The sequence below is a fragment of the Parasteatoda tepidariorum genome, chromosome 8, assembly GCF_043381705.1.
Source record: "Parasteatoda tepidariorum isolate YZ-2023 chromosome 8, CAS_Ptep_4.0, whole genome shotgun sequence".
Taxonomy (NCBI): Eukaryota; Metazoa; Arthropoda; class Arachnida; order Araneae; family Theridiidae; genus Parasteatoda; species Parasteatoda tepidariorum.
In genome coordinates this window covers 90,448,380-90,475,804 of record NC_092211.1, presented here as the reverse complement: position 1 = coordinate 90,475,804, position 27,425 = coordinate 90,448,380, and the positions used below count along the sequence as shown (strand labels likewise).

General features: G+C 30.5%; 1 protein-coding gene across 4 annotated transcripts in view; it reads right to left on the bottom strand.

Moving 5' to 3' along the window:
• Nucleotides 1–10,940: 10,940 nt before the first annotated feature.
• Nucleotides 10,941–27,425, bottom strand: part of LOC107442146 (solute carrier organic anion transporter family member 74D) — a 46,166-nt gene continuing 29,681 nt past the window's right edge. For all 4 annotated transcript variants that reach the window (XM_071184361.1, XM_016055620.3, XM_016055619.3 and 1 more), the window contains exons 4-9: nucleotides 23,956–24,120; nucleotides 21,096–21,291; nucleotides 20,056–20,239; nucleotides 16,481–16,677; nucleotides 13,873–13,937; nucleotides 10,941–11,601 (exon numbers count right to left, since the gene is read on the bottom strand). In XM_071184361.1, coding sequence (XP_071040462.1) covers nucleotides 11,252–11,601; nucleotides 13,873–13,937; nucleotides 16,481–16,677; nucleotides 20,056–20,239; nucleotides 21,096–21,291; nucleotides 23,956–24,120 — 1,157 coding nt within the window. In that variant the 3' untranslated portion in view covers nucleotides 10,941–11,251. The remainder of the gene's footprint in view (nucleotides 11,602–13,872; nucleotides 13,938–16,480; nucleotides 16,678–20,055; nucleotides 20,240–21,095; nucleotides 21,292–23,955; nucleotides 24,121–27,425) is intronic.

The following is a 27,425-nucleotide window of genomic DNA, read 5'->3' as shown; positions in this document are numbered from 1 at the left end:
TTTGGTGAGATAGATAGCGTGCATTATATCCCGTAATTTAAATAGATCAATCATTAAAAGAAGAGAAATTTAAATTTCACTTTAATGACATTTTAACAGAGTCAAAAGCATCCAGGATTAAAATCAAAGACGTAGAACATAAGAAAAAGTGTAAAGCAAAGCGCAAAAATAGGGAATGAATATTTCATTGAACTTTGCTGCATTGAACTTTGCAAACATATAGTTGAATTTGATATTTAATTCAACTATATGTCTATTGCATCTATTTTGAGATGTTGTTGTGTTGTGTCGTTTCTTACGAACCACCTGGCTTTTTATATTCTTCTTTGTATTTCATTCTGGCAGACTATTAATTTGTTTAGCTGAGTTTCTCTAATGTTTGTCAAGACTGGTGAGGCATATGTAAAGATGGGACGGATCTTGGATAAATAGAGTAATCTTTTGAGTTTTAGTGCAACGTCTGATTGATAGAGTAGTACCTGGAGTTTGCTGCATGTTGCTTGTGCTTTACTGGTGATGTGATCGTTCCTGTTGAATTTGTTTTTCAGGAAGAGCCCAAGGTATTTGACTTTACCAACTATTGGTATTGTTTCACTGAATAGAATTAACTTGTTTTGTCGTAGTATTTTTTTTCTTCTCTCCATTTTGGATGATTAAAAGTTGCAATTTTTGGCCTTTTACTTGAAAATTTTACTCCAGGCACCACTTTTCTATGTCTTGTATTTTTTCTAAGTTACTGAGGGCTATGTTTGGATTTTTTTGGTCTTTACTATTATCCCGGTATCAACAACATAGAGAGCAATTATGCTATTATAGTGTCGATCGGAAAATCGTATGTGTAAAGAATATATAAGAGTGCCCCTAGAATACTTCCTTCTGAGACTCCTGATTTGATGTTTCTTCCTGTAGATTTAATGTTTTGAAGGCTGATTTGAAAGTTTCTGTTATGTAGATAAGGCATGTAGATGTCTGTTATGTAGATGTTGAAGGATCTTAATGATACCAGTTTTTAAGTTTAGATGGATGGGTTTGCAGATAATTATCTTATCAATGATTAACAATGTATGCAGAATGATTATCAACTAATCAAAATCAGTATTAATTCTTCTCAATATTATTTGGCAACGGAAAGGATGCTAATTGATGATTATTGTTTGCGGCTATCCCATGATGGTCAAGATTTATTGCAATCTATCAATTTTCAACGATGAGCTTTTCTGGGCTCATCACTTAACCAAACGCAACATTCTCTTAATTTTTTCGTTTCAGAGGTGATGGAAAAAAGTTTGTAGTTTTTCAGTCTGCGTGAAAAAAAACGTATCTTTAAAAAGTTTATTTTAATTTTAATTGATTAAATTATGTACCTATACTATTTATGTAATGAATTTAAAACGTCAAAATACTAATAGCATTACTATATTACGTAATAAAGTAGTCATAACTGAAAATTATCAGCATGTTGAAAATGAATAATGAACGAAGATCAAAATCGATAAGAATTTTTTATAAATGTTTTAAATGCAGTATTTGACTTAATGGGCAATATTTCTCCAAAATTGTTTAAATTTTATATATATATAGTCAGAAAAAGAGAGGAGTTTGAAAAACAGAATGGTATAGCAATGCAAATTAATCAAATTAATCATGCAATTAATCAACGATGAAATACATAACATTTGCTATTAATCAGAAATAGTATTTTTAGGTACCAGGGGAACAAGAGAGCAATATTATTTTTCTACAGATCTCTTTCATTATAGTGATAACAGTAGAATTGTTTCGTTTTTGTGGTAGTCAGTAGATGGCAGTACGTCTTTGGCAAGACAAATAAATTTTCAAGATTTTTGGAGCGCCATCTCTTGTTTCATATTAAAACGAAACAAATTTTTCCTTAATCAAACACTATTTTACTATCTATTTTAATATCCTATTCATCTTATCTTATTTTGATTTTGTATTGTAATACTTCATTATTTAAGAATGTACAAACTTTGCTCTTAGTAATTTTTTGCTGTACTTTATTTATTACCTTCACCTTTGTTTTTAAGAGAAATTTTACTTCGCCATCTTGGAGTTTAGTTGAATTTTTTAATCATGTCTAGTCGATATCTTTCTTTCTTTTTTAAAAACTTTTCTTCATTTAAATGACTTAAATATTATCTTAGCTGCTATATATATTACTTTATATAACAATCAATATTACTTCAATATTACTTAAATATAATCTTAGCAGCTATATATATATATATATATANTATATATATATTTATATATATATATAGTATATGAGCGAGAGAGCTTTAACAAAACTTCTTATGATATTTCTTTATCTAAATTCTCCTTCTGAATTTATAATTCAAAATTAAACGCTTTCTCCTCACATTTCAATATTTCAAACCGGCCTTTCGCTCTATTTACAGTTTTAAGTATGCAAGAGTTGACATTTGAAGTTTTTTTTTCTTCTTTTACTAAGTGTAGGAACCATATTATTTCCTCGACCTATTATATGAACAACCAATTTTAAATACGAATGTTTCTCTTTCTGCTTGAGACTCGGAACTTGTTTGCAAGATTTTCCCTAGCATTAGATCTTCGATTTTGGTTTATTAGGTTTCTTGCTCTCCATACAATGATTACTTAATAAAAAAATTTCCATCGGCGTATACCTATTTTTTCTCCTGCTCAGCCACGAGCAGGTTTGTAATTACGGGATCCAGAATTTAAATGTGAATAGTTATAAATTAAGAAATTTACCCTCCATCCTCACAAAAATGCACGAAAACGAGACTGATTCAAAGGCAACACATTGCAGCTGGTTGTTGAAAGCTTGTTCGAGAGAGTCAAAGGAGAGGCGTTATAAAGCCCCAAAAAAGAAGAGTATGTTCCCAAAAGGGAATAAAAAAATTTTTCCCTGAATAATATGGCTGTAAAATCTGTAACTTAACGAGTATCTGTAAATTTGTAAAATCTGTAACTAACTAATCTGTAAATTTGAAACTTAACGAGCGATAATTCGAGCACTCCAACTAATCGGACAGCAGTGTAACTTTTGATTGAGTAATTTATAATAATATAATATTTTGATTGAGTAATTTCTTATAATAATAAATTCTGCTTGAAGCAAAGTTGTCAGGAAATAATTATTATTTAACTAATAACAGGCTCAGAGCTCTAGATAAGGTTGAAACACTTTAGTTTCTCGGAAAATGGTCGAAATTTTATTAGTGATCGAAGGTGATAAATTTTGATTCAAGTGATTAGGAAATGATTGAAACAGGCAGTGTCGTCGTGCACTGTGGTACCCTTATAATGCGAGCACTATAATGAATCGGAAAGTGGTCGGAAGTTTGAACAACGTTAAATTTCAATTTGTAATAATCTCGTGATAAATTCTGCTAGTAGGAGCCGAGAAGTGAGTAAAAATAGTATTGTAATTTGGAGGAAAAAAATTTTTAAAATTTGAGTGCTTCAGCTAATTTTTATCTGGTTAAAAAATATGGTTGACGATTAACTTTCTTTGACGGTTATATCGTGATAATTTCGATTCGTTGTGGCCAGTAAATAATTGAATCCTGCATTAGCATCAGCCATTGAGCTTCGGTTTTAAGTGCTCTTTCTAGTATAAAAAAAATAAAAAATTAAAGAAATTTTTTTTAAAAAATCTACCTTTGGACTACAAGATTCTATCAACACCAACAATCATCCATCGCAAAGATAATCGAGTTAGTAAATAATAAAATAAAAAGGGTATTTTTATTAAGTTAAAAATATTTATTTAAGTGGTAAAAAGTATGTTGATAAAAAAAATAATAATAATAAAAACTTTCGTGTATCTAAATTATTCCAAAGTGGTTAAGAATTTACTTTTTTAGTTAAAATGCTATATATAATTATTAAATAATAATAATAAAAACAATAATAATAATTAAAAAAAACTTTTACCGAACTAATGTTTTGCAAAGTTATCAATAATTGACTCTTTTAATGAAAATGCTATTCATTTTAGTTTTCCTGTCTCTAACTTCGCAGGTTGTTGTTGTTAATTTACGTCGCACTAGAGCTGCACAATGGGCTATTGGCGACGGTCTGGGAAACATCCCTGATGATGAGCTTCTCACGAATCCTCACAATTTTGATCCTCTGCGGAGGGGATGGCACCCCCGCTTCGGTAGCCCGACGACCTGCGCGCGAAGTCGAGCACTTTACGGTAGCACAGTTTAACGAGGACCAATACCGCACACCCTCGGTCCCTACGCAGACTGATCCAAGTGGTCACCCACCCGCACACTGACCGTAGCCAGTGATGCTTGACTTCGGTGATCTGCTGGGAACCGTGTCTTAACGATCAGTCCACTGCGGGACCTCAACTTCGCAGGATACTAAAAAAGGAAAAATAATAATAATTAATAATAAAAATCACAGTGCGAGCTAAAAGTTCTCAACAAGTAGAGAACTTTAAGCGATTGGTAAGAAGCGTTGTCAAGTGTTAACCCATTTTACTATCTTTTCTGTCACAAACCAAACCCAATGTTTTCGACAATTTTGAAGTTATTGTTGTAACTCTCAAAGTAAAGTTAGATATCAGGAACTCTAGTTCACGTAGGCCTTAGTTCAAATAGTAAACAACTCATTCGATTGAAATAAATTTATTTTATACTTTTATAAACTTCAATGTAAATGTTAAGATTTACATCTCTCTCTTCTTTTTGTTACTTTTAGTATCAAGCATCGCACAAGCTCGAAGGAGCTAAACTTTTCTTCAACAATAGATAAATAGTAATGCATCGAAGCAAATAACTGATAAAGAAAAATCACTAAAATTGCAAAACTTTCGTAAAAACTAGAATTTCGAAATAAAACGAAAACTTTCGCTAAGTTTATATTTTAAAATGGCTCTTTCACCATGTCAAATTTCAACTATGTAATTCAGCGCACAGAAGATCGATTGTGCTCGGCAATTGTAGGAAACATGGTATTTTTTCCTACAATTGCCGAGCTCGTTTAATTCTCTCTCTTCTTTTGTTTCAATGAAAAATTTAAGATGTCAATTTAAGATTTGACATCTTAAATATTGTTATTCCACCTCGACTTTTTCGTACATACCCTCATCATTTCAAGTTTCTAAGTTTTATGGTATTTGTGCGGTAAAGCAAAACTTACCTCAATGCAAAAATAAATGGTGAAAATTAGCAACAAAAAAAGCCATTAAAATTGTAATAATTTTTGAAACTATATTGAAATTTTAAAAAACTCTTTGTTAATTTCATAAAAAAAATGTGATCCATCCGTACTAAATTTCAACTCTGTAGAAGCATTCATGTGGAATGGTCAGTATTGAATTATTTTCAAGCTCAATATTTAATAATTCTTGAACAAATTATCGAATGTGAAAAAGTTTTTCATTCCATTGTACATTTATCTGTACACCTTCGTCATTTCAAATCTCGAAGTCTGACATTTTTTACGCTGGAGAAGAAAAAAATTGAACACCTAAATATGCGGCGTTGGCGGCCTATGCAATCTTTTGAATATAGAGGTTGAAAGAGTCCTTCTGTAAATTCCAGATTTTAAAACAACTCACTAAATATCAGAAAAATATTTGAAGCGTTAATTCGTCATCTTACCTTATTTTTCCTCATGCATTTTTTTTCTTTTTTTAAGACAAAATAGAAATTACATTCATTAACATAACATATTTATTATTTTCAAAAGCTCCAGAAAAAAATACGAAATAACAAATTAAATAAATGAGCGCAGCTCATGTGAAGACGAATAGGAAATAAACAATCATAAGGAAACTAAAATTACATGTTTACAGTCACATAGTTTTCTACGATTTTTGAAGAAGATTTTTCTAGCAGTAGAAAAATGCATCATTTCTGGCGATCACAAATACCTGTTATACACTACCCTAAAATAATGGAACAGACACTTTCATTTTTTGATAAATTTTTAAACTTCTCAAGAAATACTCAGAGAATTATTTTGTAACTTCAGATTTGTTTGGCTAGTGTGATTTTTCATTTTTTGCAAGAAGGTTTAAAGCTTTCCGAAGTTTGAAAGAGCCAACAATAAATTAAAAAAGAAAACTAGTATTCTTAAACACACTATGCCTAACAATCAAGCAATTAGTTTGTAACTTATATCGACCATTTTAATTGTTTTTTGCAACAACTGTATAAAATTTCTAATTCTAGCTTCAATATTTATAAAAATATAAATTTTAAATTTTTTTTTTAATTATAACTTTTAAAATATTCAGTAAAACAAAATTTTCGGAGCAATTTGAAACTGAATGCAAATTAAATTATAAATTAAAATTAAATGCAAAAATTTTTGATTTAAAATTTGAAAAAAAGTTCGCTTTAAATTACACAAGATCTGAGTATTAAAAGTAGTTCTTTGGTACTGCCCCTGCACGAAGAAAAAATTTTTAATGCTTTTTTTTCTTCATAATTTTGTTCTGAATCATATTTGGCACAAAAAGAAAAAAAGTTATTTAAATATTTTAAAAACGTAAAAAGCTTAGAGCAATTTTCTATAAAGTTTTTGTATTTTTTAAAATAAAGCTCAAAATGATTTCCACAAATTGTATTTTATTCCTGCTGTCCGGTTATTAGTATCAATTGCAATACAACAAGATAAAATGTATGAAAATCATTTTGAGCATTTTTTATAAAGTTCCATTGTTGCAGGGTAATGTTGCATCTACCAAATGGTATTTCTCTTCACGTGGGGAAGATACCGTAAATGTACGCAGCTCTTCAATTTATTACAAAAATAAACCTGTTCAACAGATTTGAAAAATATTTTAGAAATCAATAATTTAAACAAAGTAAAAGTATTTCAAATGGCATCGTCTTCAATAGCTCGGAATTCGATTCAATTAATTCCAGATCATAAAATATATAAGTAATATAGTTTGATAATAAATATGGTCATAATGCAAATAGTTGTGATGCAGTTTGAATTTTCAATACCATGCGTAATTCATCTATAAAAACTATTCATAAATTAAAAATTAATGTCATTTATCAAAGAAATTTCTCGCGAAATCTTTAAACAAAATAAATTAAATTTATTTTTAATTTCATTTTTGTAAATGTGTGAATGACAATTAATTTTCAGTGGATAAAAAAATATAAAGTTTTAAAATTTAAATTTTTTCCCAACTATTTAAAAAGGTTACTTTACATTAAAACATATTCATTATGTTTTTTTTGCTCCTCAAATCAAATATTGAGACAGGACACGACACATTGATTACATCATATATGAATTTCTTAACAAGTAATGCTGAAATTTTAAAGTGTGCTAATACCGAGTAGCTAAGATTGGAAGGTCTCTTTAAGTTAAACTGTTCGTCCTAAAAACAGTCAGATTTAATCAAGATGTTCATTATTCTGTAGGTACAATGCATTATTCATTAAAAGTCATTTTTGTATCCCTTTTTTTTTACAAATAATTTTTTCTAGAAAAAGTCAAATCATCTGGTCTTACTCCACTAGTGAGGTAAGACCGAGAACGCATTTTCACTCTTCGGGAAATTTAGAAATACTAGAATTTCAGTGTAAAATGCAACAGACATTTCGATTTTATAGGACAATTAAAGAAATACGTTTGATGTAGTCATGACTCAAGGGTGGGAGAGAGAGAGAGGCCCGGTACTGTTGAGGATCCTGACCAAAACTCATTAAGAAAAATATTGTGATAAGTAATTAATTTCTTTCGAAGAAAATTGCGGAAAATTTGTATAAAATTAAATTTTTTGATTAAAGGTCGCTAAAAATTTTACAAAAAATATAAATAAGGCGTTTTGTTCTTGGAGTAAGGGGTGCGCAACAAATTTTATTCCAGAGCCCCAAAGTCATTTGTTAAGCCATGGATGTCTTCAACCTTCGCTGCACTGTAGCTTTCGTGGCCCCAAATCAAACACACATCAAGGGGAGGGGTGGAGGTCAAATCCCCTTGAGCTGTAGTTATCGACACAAAACGGAACAGTGTTATTATTAGACTAAATCCTTATTGTTTGTGAGGGTATGAATCTTTAGTAAATGTGTCATAAGCTGGACTAAAAATATTTTTTATAAATGTAATGACCCATAAATAAAGCTATACAACGAAAACATTAGAGAATTGTCATAGTAAAACAAACTTATCCTTACAGACACCGTAAATTAATAAACAACAAAACGTCAATAGAGTAGGTCCTTTTTCTCGATTTGTAAAATGTAGTTCAGAGTCTATGCGCTGGAAAACAATCGAGATACAGGGCCTCCCCCCCCTCCTACTATTGTTTTTTTCCTTCCTTTTTTTTTCAATTTTAAAAACATGCACTTCGAAAATTACTAATTTTTAACTGAGAATATTTTGCTTTCATTTATTTTTTAATAAACAGAAAGAATATTTAGATTTCAATACATAAGGAAAATAATAAATTTTTAACTTAGAATTTCTTTTAAAAAGTTTTTGAGCAATATTTTAATGCTAAGCAAGAAATACTAACGAGGCATTTAAATATGTGTATTCCAAACAAATAACTCGACAGTTTTTTACAACCACGAGTCATTTTTACAATGTTGTCAAAACTTACAAACATTAATTGTAATATAAAATGATTTAACATTTAAGCCTCATGAAAAATGTTAGTAAACTATCAAAAAATAGTTCGAAAAAATTCAAACAATACTGAGAGAATCAGTTTCAAAAATGTGTTCCTTTCCGCCCTCATCAATAATATGTGAATCTCATAATTTGTGTCTTATTTTAGTAACGAATTCCAATTTATAGAGTATCTTCCTGCACAATTTTTGCTCACAATTCTCTTGGAGTCGAATTTTTGTATGCATTTAATAAGCTTTTCTCAAAGTAAAGCCCAAGTTTATTTATTTACTTGCTTATTCAATCTGCTTCGTTGTTCAGTATAGCCTGTGTAAAATCCGTTGCAAGTCATGTATTGACGTTTTTTATGTGAAATAATATTTTTCCAAACACAGCATTTCTGCTTAATGCAGATTAAAACAAAAAAATTTCTGAGACTATTTTTTCAAAAATAAATAAAAGATATAAGACAAAAACTTGGAATACCAGTCAGTAAAATTATTATATTAGAATCTTAATAGAGAATGTAACCTTTTGTTCTCTAACTTTTGATGCATTTTATTGCTCATGTTATACCCAAGAAGAAAGATATAAATGAAACTAAAACTTTACGCAACTAGTTTTTTTCATTTTTTTTTTACAGAAAAATAGTAGCTTTCATTTTCTCACTTTTTTAATTTATTTAATTTAAGAATAAAAGAAAAAATTTAGATGCATAACAATTTATGAAATGAATTGAAATGTTTTCAATAAATTAGTTATTTATTTATAGATGAAATAAACAAAACGTAATTAATTTTTTTTAAAGTTATCTCAATACAGATACCAAATTATCTCAATAGAGATACATCTCAGGCTTTAACCAGACTTACAAAGACTTCTCGATAATAAATTATCACAATTTATAAAATTTCATTTGAAACATGATGTGTAAAACTTCTATTTTTAAATTCGTCTTATTTGAATACTTAAAAATCTTAATCTTTGGTGTTAATTTATGACAGTTCAAAGCACTGATGGGGTAACCAAACAGAGAAAAGTTTAAGGAAAAACCGTAGAGTAAAAAATAAAATTCAAGCTACACTTAAAAAAAATGATTTCATACTCTATAGTTCGTGTTTAAACACTTAAAATGCATTCGTTGCGAATTGAAATGAATTACTTTTGAACTATTACTTAAAAAATTGCTAATTTGCTAAAAAATTATTGTTATTTATTTTAATAAGTTATTAAATAACATGAATAATAGCAAATTTGAAATTTTTTGATAATAATTTGCATTTAGAGACTAAATTTCATGAAATTCACGGTATATTAACTTTTCAAAAACATTTTCTCTGAAAATTTCTTTTTATATTTTTATATTCAATACAAAATGATATAATTTTATATTGTACGATATTATGAGAAAAAAGAGTGTTATTACAATTGTATCTACAAAATAATTATTACATATAAATTAGTTAATTCTTAATTCACAATGAAACCACCTTCACACTTTTCTTTTGTGTATTGCAAGAGTTGTAAAGGGTAGATTATTATAAACTGAGCATTTAATACATTTTGCCATTGATAGCTTATTAAGAATCATTTTTTTTTTTAAACTTTGTGTCAAATTTCTGTCGAAGTTATTCAGCTCCTGTGGGCATATTAAAACTAGTCTCCAGAAAGAGTAACGAGAGCAAAGCGGGTTGAATACTTTCATATTTCATATAAATAATATGCTAAAAAAATACTGCCGTTGGTCTACTAAATAGTTAATTGTTCATTTCAAAAAAAGTTAACAGAAAATATGCTTTCTTTCGGAGGGCGTATTTTTAGTATTTTCCAAATTCTTGCCAAATTCATTCATGTAATCACGTAAGGAATGTGTAATTACAGTGCTATAATTTTTTTAAAATCAAATATTATCAATTACTTGCCGTTTTACACTTAATCTGCCATCTATTAAGATGGTTTTAAGCGAGGCTCAAGGAAGGTTTGAAAGTTCCAGTAGCCTGTATGAAATGAAATACTTCTTTGCTTTTATAAAATTACATAGAGACAATTAGTATTCTTAATTGCACATTTTCTAAGAATAAAGAGGTCAAATTTAAGGCACAGAGTTAGTGCAAAGACAATAATGATAGCTGAAAATACATTATATAACTATATAATGCTAAAATATTATTTCTATTTTAGTTATGTTTCGAAACAAAATAAAATTAAGTTTTCTTTTCCTCCAAAATGCAAAATTTTTTTTATTTCATATTATTTAAAAATAAATAAAGTGGTGAGAAATGGGGCGCAGAGTTAAATTACGCAAGCAATTAAACAAGCTAAAATCACCTTACACAATATTGAAAAAGAATTTTTATTTTAGTTCTGTTTAGAAAAATATTTTTTTCATGAATACTCAAATTTTTAGGGTTTATATACAAAACTTTCGGCACCAGATATGATTTTCTAGGTAGTCCAATCTGTCACTCAGAATTTGTAGACCTCTGATTTTAAGGGTATTTAATTGTTAGCCCACCACTGTCATAGCTACAAAACTAATGGCAATATTTTTGTTTAACACCCAGGCATTAAAAATGATTAAAATGTCCAGTTCTCGAACTATAAAGAAATAAATATTTTGAAAGAGTCAGATCGAAAAAGTGGATCAGGCTTAAATAATGGGATCCATCTCAAGATTGGGATCCGTCCTTGGACATTTCGTGAAGATGATGTCTTCCTCCTCTTCTTCTTTAATCCACCTGGCAAGTCTATCAACTGATGTCTTTTCCTCTTCTTCGTCTTCTTCTCCGTAAAAATTCTTGAGTCGGTCACTCAGGAAGAAAACCACGATATCGAAGCAGATGCCTATACTGATGAGCAGCATAGACATGCCGTGCAGATAGTATCTAAATTTGTCGCTGTCGTATAACCAACAGTTGCCTGTCTGTGAGCAGCTCTCTTCCCACACAAGACAGGCTGAATCTGTCAGAGCACCGTAGATCAGTGGGTAGGGAATGAAAGCTGAAACATAAAATGAATTTTTAATTTCTTCAAATGATCAATCTTAAATTATGCATTTTAATTTGTCTTAGGAATCAGAAAAATGGCTCTTCACGTAAAGCAAAAGTTTTTACTTTATTAATTCTAAAAAAAAAAAAAAAAAGAAAATGTGGGGAATTAAAATTCTTCTTTCCTAGACCTTTAATCTCGTTCCTCTGATTGAACTTTTAAATTTTTTAGCAATTTAAATAATAAGTTCTGCATTCTATTATGCAGATTTTAATGAAAATAGGCATGATTCAAATCACTTGATTAAATCAATCATTTTAATTGTAACATTCCATTATTAGTATGCAAAATAATTTTTTGTTTCATAAATATATTCCAATGCTGCATATGAAAACGGAATGATTGAAGGCGATCAGTTGATCCCTCAGCAATTAACTGATTGAGTGATGAGATCGCTATATTTTATAATCTAATATATATAATTCTCTTACGTGGCTCCCAAATTTTGGTTGTATTTCTTTTCCGCCGGAGTCAACGTTTGTTTTGTTTTGTTTACGTTTTGAAAACACCATAGCATTCTGTCCGTGGTTTGTGGGGGAAGTATGTTGAATTTGAAGAAGAGCCTCAAATAAATCTTATTAGGCTAAATTAAGCCTTACCTATTGAAACGCAGTGCTATAAGCGAAAGCAGAGAGCACGCCGCACTTTACTATACTCAATACTCATTCTGCCTTTTAATGATGTGTTTCTGATCAAATATATATAATTCTCTTACGTGGCTCCCAAATTTTGGCTGTATTTCTTTTCCGCCGGTGGCAACGTTTGCTTTGTTTTGAAAACACCAAAGCATTCTGCCTTTTAATGATGTGTTTCTGATCTAATATATATAATTCTCTTACGTGGCTCCCAAATTTTGGCTGAAGTACTTTGTACAACTAAATAAGATTCTTTTCACAACAGTTAAATATTTACTTTATTTTCTTCATTTATAGAGAAAACAGTCGGCAAAGAATTCTGTTAGGCTGAAAAACATTTCGCTAAAAAAAACGAATTCTAAAAGAAATAAAAATAAACAACTTAAAAAATAAAAATGCTGTTGCCAGCCATGGAATTTTTTGATAGTTAACTTAGCAACATAACGGGGGTTGGCGAGCGCCAGCGAGCAGGGGGCGAAGCCTCCTAGTTATTGTATATTAATTATGCTTTTCATATTATTTATCATTATTGGAGACAAGTTAGGCAAGACGAAAGAGCAACGCTCAAACTCTTTCTTACATAAGTCACCGGGTACCGATAATACACATATGTGTATCAAATGCAACAATGTCACCATCATTAATAATTACAATAGATATTGAATACAAAAATATTGCGATCATCATTTATAATTATTATTATACAATATGATAAAATCGCGATCATTATAGATAAGTTAACGTTTCAAAAAAATAATAATATTATACACAACCATAGGTATTGAATACGATTTTGTTATGAGAGTTGATAAATTTTATTTGGGCAACGGCCCATGTAAAAATTATATAAATTACATAAATTGGAATAATTTTGTGATACATTTGTTAAATATCGATATATTTTAACAAATATCACGATATTAAAAATTGGCACTTATATGTTTTAAGGGCCAGTGCTCTCGACAACTTGAAAAACAGCACATGGTTCCTATAACCGATAAATACCTTTTTTCAATTTTTAGTGGATGACACTTGATTTTAAAACCGTTTCTTCATTCATTGATTAAATTTAACTAATTTATTTTAGTTTTATTTGGGAGAAAGAACTGTAATTATTTAATAAAAAGTAACTAAAATAAAATTACTTAAGTAGGAATTGACTACCTTTGTAATATTACTTGTTTATAGCTAACCTTTATCCTATTTCACGTAATCATCATTATTGTCATGCTCAAAAATAATAGTTAAAATGTTAGTCACAAACATTAGTTATACAGTAAAAGTTTGAAAAGGAAATTTGAAATATCTATCTTATTTAAACTGCAAGTATATATGTTTGTGCAACATAGCGTGGCATGCGATAAATGGAATAAGTGGGAGGGATTAAAACTATTGAAAAATAAGGACAAGTCCCCTAATTTTCTTATGGATGTTACAATGTGTGAACATCCCCACAATTTAAAAATCATTCTGACTTACGTTGGGTCATTCAATCCTAAGTTTTGGAGATAAACAGATTAATATCTTTTTTAAACATTGTATTAATATCTCTCATTATGATTGAACAAAAAGAAATGGATGAATATACCAAATAAGGAGAGGATACTCCCGAAAGCACCGAGAGCAAAACTTTTATCTTCAGCATCCACGCATCTGTAAAACAAAATAATAATTTAGTAATTCACTGATACTCAAAATTAGCTGAGAATATTTATATTGGGTCTATTATCTTCAGACAGATTTCAATTTGAACATAGGTTATGAAAATAATAATCATTCAACTGTTACGATACACACCCGTAAGATGTACTTGTTTCCTCATACAAATTAAAAATAGCTAAATATGTATATCTTTATTGACCAAAGACAATTTAATATATAATAATGTATATGTACTTTGATTTTAAATTTGAAATTGAAATTAGATTCTTTAATAAAAATGACACAATGTTTTAATTTACTAATAAAATAATAAAATTGTTCAATTAATAATTTCTAAAATCATTTTGAAAAACTGAAGTACATTATAACAGATAATGAGTTAATGAGAATGAACTAAAATAAATCTTACAAAGATTTTTCTGATAAAATATTTTAATATTTAAAGACTGGTTATTTTTGTTAAGTTTAAGAAAAAATAATAATTAATAAAATAAAAATTTGCAATATTTTACTAGCTGAGTTCTTTTAAAAAAAAGAACTCTATAAATACATCCACTAAATCAACGTTGGGTGACTGAATATTCGGTAATCACCCAAAATTCCATCCCCCAGATTGCAACAAAAATGTGACGATCTCGAATGCTCATTTGTGATGTCACATGTAGTTTTTGCGACACAGATGCTTAGGTCAAAAAAGTTTATTATGTCCGCCTTAGGTGACGCCAGATTTTGACTTCAGCCGGATATCAACGTAGGACCACAATGAGACAGTTAATTTTCGCAGTGACCTCACTGTGTTCGTCAAAATTGTGACATATTCACGTTTCTACAATGCAACGGTGTGACGAAACTGTGAGATATTCTCGTCTCAACAAGGTCACCCGGTATCTAAGTTGAGACGTGAATATGTCACATTTTCGTCACACGGTGAGGTCACTGAGAACTATTAAATGCCCTTAAATAGTAACCTTTGTTTTTTTACCTACTCGTCGATTTCCCAAAAACCACACATGACTTCATAAATGAACTGTCGCCATTTTGCTGCAAACTGGTTACTGTATTATCTGAGTATCAGATTCAAAAGTAGCTATTTAGCTCATTAGCTCTCTGGAAATTCCTATTTAAACAGTAGCGAGAACTTATCCGATGCCTACAGCAGAGACTAATAAGAAAAATATAATACGATGTACCCCAGCAAGACGCATGTTTCGCAACGAACAAGCAGATTTCATCCCACGAAAAGATGCACATTTGACAAATTCAAATATTCCACCGTAAAACAATGTATTAGACAAAAGACCCATCGAAAGTATTGAGTGACATGCAGATGTTACAGTGGCTTTTTTTAGCTCTTAAGAGACCATGATTTCCAGGTTGAGCATGTTCATCAAATTCATATTCATATTTCAACTTCGTGGTTACAACTCCGATATGAACCCGACATTGGCGAACCAGAGACTCATGTCCCTGCCTATGACTCCGCTTCTGAACCTTGCACTGTTATACTAAATATGTTGTTGCATCTTGTCATTAGAAATTTAAAAAAAGTTAGCGAATTTATAACTTCAATAATTTTTTTCGCTATAAAAAGCTTTCCATGGATGATTGATTTTTACACGTTATTTTAAAAAATATAAACATTCAAAACATATCCAAAAAAAAATTTTTCTTGGAAAAGTTCGATATGGTGCTTTCCTTTCCTTTAAAGTCTTCCAGTATTAAAGCAATGCAGTGATCAAAATAAAATAAAAAGACAGCACCTTAACAACTTTTGATATGAGGATTGGATTTTCATGAACTTAGATGCAATATTAAAGTTTCAAGGACCTAACCTTAAGCAAGGTGGGTTATTTGTGCAACTCAAAAAAATTCTTTTTCTGAATAAATTTGTATATTTTTTCGAGGGATTTGGATTCTTGACCCCTAAAATATGGGGGTGTGGCATTCTGAAAAATATCGTCTCATTAATTTAGGCTCGAGGTCTATGGAAGGTTTCCACCCTTTCATGAAAATTTCACTTTTTGCAAATTTTTCCATATCTCCAGAGCGATTTTTGATTATTTAGTAATTTTAGCACGCAATTATTTAGTTTATTTGTTTAAATATAAGTCTAAGTAAAATATTATTTTTGCTGATTATTTATTTATATTTTATTATTAATTTTAATAATGGGAAAAACTTGGTATTATTAGGTTTATAAATTTTTACAATGTAATTTTAAATGACGAAATTTAGAAGGGGAATTCTTGAGAAACAAAAACTTTTTGATGCTATTCAGTGTGAAAGTAGGGAATTATAAGGCCTAAATTCTTCTTCTGCCTACATTGTTCATCATTTTCAGGATGTTTTAAAAGTCCATAATCTTGATCGGTCTAAAAAAGGGTATTCAGAGCGATTATGTTCTTGAGCCTAGTTTTGTAACTTCAAATATCGCCAATTAGTTAGCACGATTAAGATTATTCTCCTGATTCAGCATCTTAATTCGTGAAAAATCCAATCATTAGATCAAAAGCTATTAAGGCTTCGTATTTCACCTGAAGGTAATGAGTGTATTTCCAACTCGTGCTGTCGAAGAGATAAATTTGCTGACACACAGCACAATGATATAGACCATGAACATAGTACAACCAGTTGCGCAGAATCCACTTGTTACGAAGGAGGATGTGTAAGTGCTGTTGAAGTCAGAAAGTGTGCTATTTAAACTGGCTATACATTTACAGTCGTGAAATATCTGAAATACACCAAAATCAAATATTATTAATTTATACATAAACAACTAGTTAACCTTGTTGCTTCAGCTTAATAAGTAGAGAGCTTAAATTAGTAACAAAATAAATTTATCAAGAAATATAAATTAGGAAGGAGAGGAGGTGGTAGGTGTAATTTAATTATTAATTCGTTTATCATGTTCTTTTAAATAAGTGTTTTAGTGTCTCCTTTCAAATTCTGCAATTAAAATTTAACACGAAAAACACTTTAACTCGCGAATAATAAATTTTTATTCCTTTAAAGCATTTAAGAGGATTTTGTAAAGCACATCACATTTTTGGACGTAATTTGTTATATTTGTTTATTTTTTTCAGACTTGGGAGGGATTTATGCTTACCAATTTACATTATTTATAGTTTAGAGTATGAACAGTATGCCTTTAAAAAATATATCCAGTTATTTCTGTCTATCAAATTTACATGGTTATGGTGATTTACCCTCGTTTCCTTTCAAAATTAAGTGAATAAAATAGATTATTGTACTAAATAAGCAACGCACAATTTTAGGAAGCTCATGGAATAATAATGTCTAAGGAATGTAATGTTCTAAGCATAAAATAGTTTAATAGTTCGTGTGTTAATTAATTTCTTTTATTATTTTATTTTCATACAAAACTTATTTTATGAGAAAAGGGGATGAATATATGATAGGGGTCTTGTGTAACGGGTATGAATATAATTTTTTTGTATACAAAATATCTAAAATATATTTTGTTTTAGCCTAAATGATAATAGCCGGTTTTCCTCAGTTCTTTGAAGCGAATTTGTAGATTGGAGAAAAATTTCGGTAAAACCGTTATAAATGAGAAGGATCTACTTTATCTCATATCTACCAGTAAAATTTTAAATCTGCATTCTTAAAGCTCTTTCGCCAAACTAACTTTTTAAAGAATAGCATGGAAATTTTATAATTTTTATGAGTTATTCATAACCATTAGATTAAGCTTAGTCAAACTCCTCCTATTTTGAGCTTTCTATGCTAATAATGAAAAAAGCAAAACATTTCAAGGGGAAGAAACACTTAAAAGATATCTAAAATAAAAAGTATTTAATTTTTCTTTGTATGTACTCAATTTTTTGAAGTGAAAAAATGCTAGCAAATTCCAGAATTTCTAAAAAAAATTAAATATATTTTTAAATAAATATATTAAAGTATTTACTTGTTTTTTTTTAGAGTCGATTAATTTCATCAAAAAAGTTTATACTGTATTAAATTAAAATTTTACTTTAAGTTTAGAAAGTTAGTTCTTTCGTCCCCAGTTGATTTTTAAGAAATACCTTAAAAGCTCTTGTGATTTCTGATTTTAGTTGAAATGTTTGATTTCCGTTTGCTCGATGCTTTTTTGTTTCAAACAAACTTTGTACTCATTCTTTTTTTTTTTTAACAATAATTTATTTTACACCTTTTAAAAGTTCCACAACTAAAAGACTCGCTTTATTTGATCAGGAAAATAACACTTTCAAAACTTCTTCATTTCTCAAACATCGTCCTCAATTCATTTAGTGCAATGAAATTGCGTAGTTATTAATTTTAAGATAGGTAGCTTAATTGCTCCATTTTTGAAATTTTTCCGATTTACTTATGTTATTGTTAAAAAAAATGAAAACCAATCCAAATACTGTTGTAAAATTCTAGGTAAATTACGTAAAAAAGGTTCTTATTAAATGTTTAAAAGCAGAAAAGCACATTATGCAAAGCTGTATGATTTCAAAATGTGGCAAAAGTATCGGTATATTTTAAAAGTGAAAAAATAATAAATCTAAAATGCGTTATATTTCTTAAATTCTGATTATGTGAGGGCCTGTTTCGATGGTAAATCCAACAACCATTTATTCGTAAAAATTCAACAAAGAGTATTATTTCTGCTGTTCGTATTTAAAATGCATTGGACGGAAGAGCAAATAAGGTCTCATAAAAGATCTCCAAAATAAAGCCTCGACGGCGGAAGGATGCGTCACAGCTGATTATTCGTGAGATTAATTTTGCAGAAGGTACCCTCTAACGTTAACGGAGTGCTAGCTCGAAAATTTCCTTACGCATCACCATGCTCCTAAGGGGTAGGAAATAAAATAGTTTTGACTAACAAAAGACAAACGCTGTGCTAAAACTCTTTGTTGATTTCATATTTTACCGCTTTTTCTTCCTTATTTGAAAATCTATACGTTACATCTGAATATAGGACAGGGATCTTATGTAAAGGGGATGAATATGGACTATATGGGCTTTGGACTATATCACTGTAAACTCTGAAAAATTTAAAAAGCATTTTTAACTGTTCATTTTATTGAAAACATAGCGTTCAGAAATTAAGAAATATAAGCTCTATAAAGGAAACTATGGCATCGCTGATAACGCTCAACACTAATATCGTATTTGACTTTTAGTGTTAGTTGGCTTTGGTGTCGATTTGGTTGAACAACTCGAATAAATCACCAAAAATACACTCCAAAGTGTAACATTCACACACGCACAAGAAAAGCTGATGGACAGTGTTTGGTTCTCCGGCAATCCATTATGATTTCATGAATTCACTGATTCTCTCTCGCTTTTGCCCTTAAAACCCCTTAACTGGCGCGGGCGTATATATACGTCTCGGCCGGACGATGCGTTAACTGCCGCAGGCGTATATATACGCTTTCCCGAAGTACGATGCTTTGCACTGCGCTGCTATAAATAGAACTACACCCCCTACTTCAGAATGCAGTAAAATGGCCTTGAAAGTGTTTGCTTTGCGAATGTATTACTAATTTCGGAGGAGGGAGAATGGGAAAAGGATGTTATGGAAAAGTGATATCGTATTAATCGCTTGTGTGTATTTATTTGAGTAAGGTCGGGTTTATTCTTTTTTCGCTTTTGTTTCCCGTATGTATTTGGTGCTTTTTATTCTTTCCATCAACGTCTTCAAAGAAAAATGCATCGTGAAAATGTGCTGTTTGTTCAAGAAAAAAATTCGTCGTGAATCCCGCTATCAGTGCGATGAATGTGATGTTGGTTTATGTGTCCAACCATGTTTCAGAATTTATCATACAACAGCTAAGTTTTAACATCTTTTATATTGTATTTTTATTATTTAATTTAAATTTTGCATTTTCTTTCTTTCCTATTTCTTGTCTTGTAAAATTAAACTGTTTTTAAATTGCAAAGCGTGCATCATTTTCCCCACCAAAACACCGTGTAAGAAAGTGCACTTGAGCGAAAAACGGTGGCACTGGGGAGTGAATCACGTTAATTTTACTCGGCAGTTAAGGGGTTAACAGCCCCCACTTATGAATGTGTCTCTCAGTCAACTTTGTTCTTGACCACTTAATAATAATAAAATTAGAAATAAATATGAAAGTACTGTAGTGTTCATGGCTGTGGTGGGGACGGCAGTAACAGGTGGGAAATTGAGTCCTGTGGTGTTCGGACATCCGGCAAAGCAGGGAGAGAAGAAAGTGGACACTCCATCTGAACCACAAACTGGCTCAAATACCCTTCGAGTACAACTGCATCCTGCATTGCATTCATTGTACAGGGAGAGAGACCTGCAGAAAAAAGAGAAAAATTATACTCTCTGAAAGTTCGGGATTTTCAAAATCAGAACATGTTTTTAACACTGGTTAACAGCGTTGACCAAAGGAAAATAAGCTGAAGTTTAAGTTCCTTGCTGTGAAGAATTACCTCGGCTTAAGAATGGATAAAAAAAAACTTAAATAGGTATTTGAAAAAGTATTAAACTTTTTAAAAATTGCCTATTTTAGAAAGATTTTTTTTCCTATGTAAAAATTATCAAAATCAATAAATATTTCTCAATTTTTTCAAATTTTTATGAACCCAAAAAAGGCCCCATTAGAGGAACTTTCTAAATATTAAAAAAATAATAATAATAATAAAATCAAAACTATACATTTTCTCCACATTGACGTTTTGCGCCATTTTCGGAATTAGTAAAGAGGCTAAAGATAGGTGACCCGACAGTCATGAATAACTGCTGCAAATTCAGGGCAGTTACGAAGATGGCAATTATTCGCAAAATAAAAAGTCGTGTGATTAAAGAGTCTTTAAAAAGCAACTTTAAAATATCAAATAACAGATATGAAGTTTTAAAATCATATAATTTTTATAATTGCTTGATTTTTGTTTAAAGACATCTAACAATGATTTTAAAAAGAATTTAAAATTTTCGAATGACGACATTTAAAAATAAAATGATTTCCTCAAAATTCTAAATTAAAACAAAATTTGATGTAAGTAATTTTATAAAACTTTTAGGCAGTCATGAAGTGCACATCTTAATAAACCGCAAATAAAACTGAAAACCTGAAATTTGTTTTATTGAGTCTGTAGAAGTGATTAGAAAATATTGTTTTTACAAAAATAAATATTTCATTTTTAACTTACTTGTCTGGATTAAGAGTTGTTCCGGGCATTTGAATCTGTGAGCACCCAAGGAATATGGACACAAGAAGTCCAATGACTGAAAATACTTCCACTAAAACCATATATCCAGTGAGATACTTAGGGCGTGGCTTATATTTCTTGATCAGGAAGCCACCGATCAGAATACCCAGCAGCATGGAAATGATTCCAGTGGCACCTTCAAAAAATCAACATTTTCACTACAATTACAGACCTTCTCCTGTTGGAGTGGTATATTTCTCCACTAAAATTAATTTTAGATGGCAACAGATATATTTTCTTCTTCAAATTATGTTAGTGACGTGATTTTCTATGGCTGTCACTAATAAACTTTTGTTATATCAGACATGCATTTTTGACAGCTGTATTCGGGGTTGATTTAGTTATGCAAGTTTAGGCAGCATTACATTTAATTATCTTGAAGTATCAAGATGTAAAAATTTATTTCAAACCTTAATCATATAACTATCTACATTCATTTACTCTGACAGCAGCTTCCCTTTCCCTGCGCATTGCACGTTTTTGTGAATATTCAGTCATTATTAGAGAAAGAACGAAAAAGAAAAAAAAAAGATAATTTTGGTGATAACAAACTTTGATCTGCGAAATATTTGTAAAAAAAAACATTCTTTTAGGAAGGCTATATTCTAACTACACTAACATAATAACCCTAGCAGTATTTCTTACTATATATTAAAATCAAATGATGGTGTTCCAGTTTTCCATTGTTGTCAATACGTTTTCATTGGCTAGAAAATCACATGGCAGGATCCAGTTTTTTCACATTAATTTTCACATGGGTTGTACGTCATCAGCATAAAATTGAAATACTAAGTCATAAGGATATTGTTATCCCATCAATATTTTTCTTTTCCTAATTTAAAAGTTAAAATTACCTGTACTTCTATTATTGCGTTTTTTAATTTGTTTGATTTCTAAATTAAGAGTTTAGGAGGAGTGTTTTTATTAATATTATTATTAGAATAATGTAATTCTACGTTACATTTTAAGATAAAATTATTCAAATAGGTGTCTGATTTCCTAACCATTTTACGATTATTATTTTTTGGTGCAAATTCCATTACTATGAATGACTATTAAAGAGAATCTTTAAATGATTTTAGAACTTAACTTTCAGCTTCATGCACAAAGTGAGGAATGCAAAAATTACATTCAAAATATACATCCGTCTGTTTGGTAAACAAAAACATTAAATTACAGTTGTGAACTGACCCAATTTATTATAAAAATATACTTTTCATTTTAAATGTTATTTCAAAAACTGATTACTTGGAAAATGATTTATGTTCACTTATAGATCTTATTAGTATCATATGGGATATATTTGGAAGCGGAGATACAAGTGCTATTATTAGTACATATATTTTTAGTTGAACTGTTTCATGCCAAGAAACAGCAATTATTGCGAAGTAATCATCGGGATTTGGTGAGAGACAGCGCACTGGAGACGCAAAATAATGCCTGGTGATAAATAACAGCAAATTTAATCAGCCAGTTTTGGTTGAAGAAAAGTAATAATTCAATCAATGCACCTTCCAGGGATACTAACTTGATTCCGCTTTGTGTAAAAAAGTATATTCTAGTTTAAGTGATTTTTTACTTTTTCATTTTGAGTTCCGCGACTGCACATCCAAAAATTAAAAGTATCATATGAGATGCAACTTCATTGCAATCATTTCGTGGTGACGCTTTTGTACAAGTTTTACTATTTAATTTCCTACCAATTTATTAAAACTTTTGCAGAAAGTGGAGGAAGCTGGCATCCCTGCGCCTGCCTTTCTTAAAGAAGTTGAATTTGTATACATATATATATACAGGGTGTTCCAAAATTATCTTTACAACTTCAAAAATTCATAACTTCGAACACAAACAAGATATTTATATTCTGTCTTTTGCATGTATTACTGCAACTAATAAAGTTTTTTTTTCAATAGGCTGAAAAGTTATAAGTGAGGATGTGGACAACACAACAGAAAGCTCAATGCGTCTCATTGTTCATAGAGACGAAATCAGATACACAGGTTCAACGGAACTTCAGGACAAATTTCCAAAGAGACCCACCATCCAGACCCTCCATCCGTGCATGGCACACAAGCTTCATGAGCACCGGATCAGTATTGCATAAAAGTGGAGCCGGACGACCCAGCACAAGTCCAGAAAATGTGGAGCGAATACGGCCATGAGACGCATTGAGCTTTCTGTTGTGGTGTCCGCCTATTGTTGTGGTGACTGTTGTGGTGTATAACTTTTCAGCCTATTGAAAAAAAAACTTTATTAGTTGCAGTAATACATGCAAAAGACAAAATATAAATATCTTGTTTCTGTTCGAAGTTATAAATTTTTGAAGTTGTAAAGATAATTTTGGAACACCCTGTATATATATTTTTAATTATTTAGTTTGCTCGTGTAAACATAGATTCATATTGTCAAGCAATTGGATTAAAACGGTACACTTTAAGGATATTACCAGTTAGAGTAAATCTTAGGTAAAACTTTTATGTGAATAATGAAATTATATACACAAACAAATGAACTTTGGTTAGGCGAATTAGTTTTTTGGAGGGAGGGAAGCCACGACCTAAAAGATGCCCCCCCCCCAAAAAAAAATAGTTATAGTCCATATGTTGACTGCACTTTTTAAATTATGGTGAGCATACTTTAAATCTACATCATGAAACACAAAATGTAAATTTAAAATTAAAACATTCAGGGTTTTTTTTACCAAAATGTGGGTTCATTTGTGCTTTTTCGTAATATTTGGATTCTGTATTTGGATTGGACCACAGATTCTAATAAAATGAGTGTTTTGTTGTATACTTACCAGAGAATAGACTGGCATCTGAAGCGGATTGATGATATTGAGATTCCATGAACTTCGGCATGAAGACGAAATAGCCAGCAAATCCATTCACTTGGAAAGTGATGCTGATCACGTGACACACCAATATCGGATTCTTCATCAGCTTCTTCACTGATTTCGGAAAATCTGTAGGAAGAACAATCAATGTATGCGAACTAATAGCTCTACTAAAATGTGAAATTTTACAAACTCGTGAAAGTTTTTTCAGAGAAAGAAAGGAATAACTTTTAAGTGAAATTATCTCTCTATAATAATAAAATAATCATGGGAGTCATCGTCACTATTTTGGGTGATCAATTTATGTTAAATTTTATATTTCTCCACAGAAACTATAAAACTTTAAGAAAAAATTAAAATTCGAAGATATACTCAAAAATATTCAAAGAAATTTTAACGTTCGATAATTAGCTCGACTGTTGCACGTATAATAAAATATTTCTCGAGGGTCGCTCTGCAGCACATAAAAAAAAAGTTAAAATTTTGACGTGACAATTTTTATGTGTTAATTTTTTATTTTCAAAATTTCAATTTGTCCAAAAGTTTTTGCCACTTTAAATATATTTTTCGAGAATATTTTCTCACTTTTTTTTTTGAACAATGACCTATATTCTTTGTTGCAAGATGAAAATTTATTTATTGCTAGATTTTTTTATTTTATTCTATTTTTGAACGAAAAACAAAGAATAGGTTTCCTTAAAATCATCAAGGCTTACTACACTCGATATTTTTCAACTCATTTAATCAACAAAAAATGATTTATATAGGATCCAAAGAATTTATTGAAAAGCGATTGAAATGATTGTAGATGAGAGGCATTCGAGTATGAACATTTTGTTTAAAAAAACTAAAGAGATAATTGTGCATAATAAACTGCTAACAATAATTGGAATTGTGTGAGTAGTAAAGTCGAAGGTTCCATTGAAAAAGGGTTTCTTGATTTGTTACTCCTTGGAATTTGTTTAATAAATCACGAATTTTCTCTTAATACTTGTCTCCATAATTGAATTAAAAATGACGTTAAAATAGCGCGCATGATCTATGAACTTTTTAAAGTTCGAATTTTAAGCAAAAGAGGAAAGTTCTGTTAAATGAAAGTTCTTCGCTTGGTAATTATACTTAATAAAAATGTATCTTTTTTTCGTGAAAAATTTCAACATTTCAGAGGGAAACAATGATTAAGAATGTTAAACAATAATGGCGGAGTTTCTCTAGATTAAAAAATCGTGAGTGCCTTCGCAGTTTTGGGTGTTCAGCTTTATATTTTTAGTTTTGCATTGCAAAAAATTAAAGATTTAGAAACTTGAAATGACGCTGGTACGTAGAAAAAAGAACGGGAAGTGTAATGGAACAAATAAATTTAACATTCGATTATTAGTTCAAAAATTATCAATTGTTAAACCTGTAGAACAAAAATACCATACAGCCCGATCCATAGCTTGCTGAAATGCAACTAAAAAAGTTGAAATATTTGCTGGGCTGAAAGTGCCAGTTTCATTGATGAATTTCACTCGACTATTCTATTCTTCTGAGAAAATTTGTCTTTCTCGAGATCTTCCTTTTAGATCATCTTCATTCTCGAGATCTTCATTATCTCGTGCTCGACTTGATATCAAGAGTTTAGGAAAAATAAATAAATAAAATAAGGTGAATAAGAAAGAGACTAAAAATCGTCAAACAAAAATCTTTTCATTTCTAATGAAATGTTTAAAAATATAAAGGAGGGCTGCTTCCGATTTGAACCATTATAATGATGTGCATTTTATATAACTGTTAAGTAAAATTACTTCCTATTTATTTCTTCTTAGTGTCTTCCTTCCTTCCTTTGAATATCTTTTTTTCAAGTACAGTTGATTAATTTTTTTTTATCTTGGTTATCGATCGTTTCGTTACCTTTAGCAAAAGTTTTTTAGTCAAAATTACTATACTTACATAACTTTTTAAACATTTTTTTTCTTTTGAAAAATATTGACAACACATTGCAAGGGTTACTTAATTACAATGAGTCTGGAATACTTCATATTGTGTAATCTGCATCTTATTTGTAAAATCTAGTCGATACACCTAATATAATATCTTTGTTTCGCATTATAAATATTTATTCATTATGTCAGTCCAATACTCGATTGTAACTTCCGATTTAGGTCTTGTCTGCTTTTTTTTTCTTTATTTTCAGTGGCAGGGCATAAACAAGAAATAACACAGAAAACAAATGCAAAGACAAAACAGGTGAATAAATAAACTAAACAGAATGACCGAAGTCATTGCCCTAGAAGTTCTCTGGTTTGTCAATAAAGCGACGATTCAGAGCCGGAATGCAATGCAGCACAGCGGCGGAGGTGGATCCTATTCATGGGCTCTGCCAAGTTGCAGAGCGGACAGTCAGGTGAATTTAGAATACTGATGCGGTGCAAGTGTTCAGCCAGACAGTCGTGGCCCTTTAGGAGTCGAAACTGTGCCACAACTTCACGGCGTGGACCATTAGGGATATTTAGGAGGTCATCTTTCCACCGCTTGGCTTTTATTCTATCTTGTAATTTGGAAGCAAGAGTTCTTTTAAAAACTTGTTTTAGATGTAGCTTTATACTGTGGTAAGAGATCTCTGTATTTTTTTTTAGCTGGAGAAGCCCAGCGCCCCTCTTTGCGAAGAAATCCGCCTGCTCGTTTCCATAGATGCCACAGTGCCCAGGTACCCACTGGAGCACAGCACGTTTCTTTCGTGATGTTAAAATTTCTACGAATTCCTGGATAGGGAGAATTTCACAAGATGAGGGAGAGATTGAATTTATGGCCTGGATTGCAGCCTGTGAATCAGAGAAAAGGACCACTCTGTCAAAGACATCATGAAGAGCCACTAGTTGTTTTGAGGCAATCCGAATTGCCTCAACCTCTCCGTCAAATGCTGTTCTGTAGTCCCCTGCAGAAGCATAAAAATTGAACAACTTTGAATGTACACCTGCACCGACTGACAACTGAGTATCAGAGTAGGAACCATCTGTAAAGACATGTAGCCACTCCGATTCTGGTTACCTCAAATCAATGGTTTCCAAAGCACATGCTCTCAAGACATCTGGGGGAGTGTCACTTAGATCTCTAATTTACACATTTCATACAATTTAATATTAATTTATTTTATATAGTCTGGCACTTTAATGATTCGTATAATGATTCATATTATTTAATTCATATTATCTTTATTTGATTCGTATTATCTTTAATGATTCATATTATTTTACCATGTTTTTATTAACTTATTGAAATTAAAATTCGGACCACTTCCCGAAGGAAGCATTTATCGGTTACTGGTTAAGGTTGGAAGACTAGACAGATAAAAAAAACAGCAAACATAAAAAAATTTATATAGATTTTTTTTAGTTAGTGATTATAAAGTTTCCAGGGCAAATTGGCCAAGTTTGGTAGTTTCTGGGGCTCAC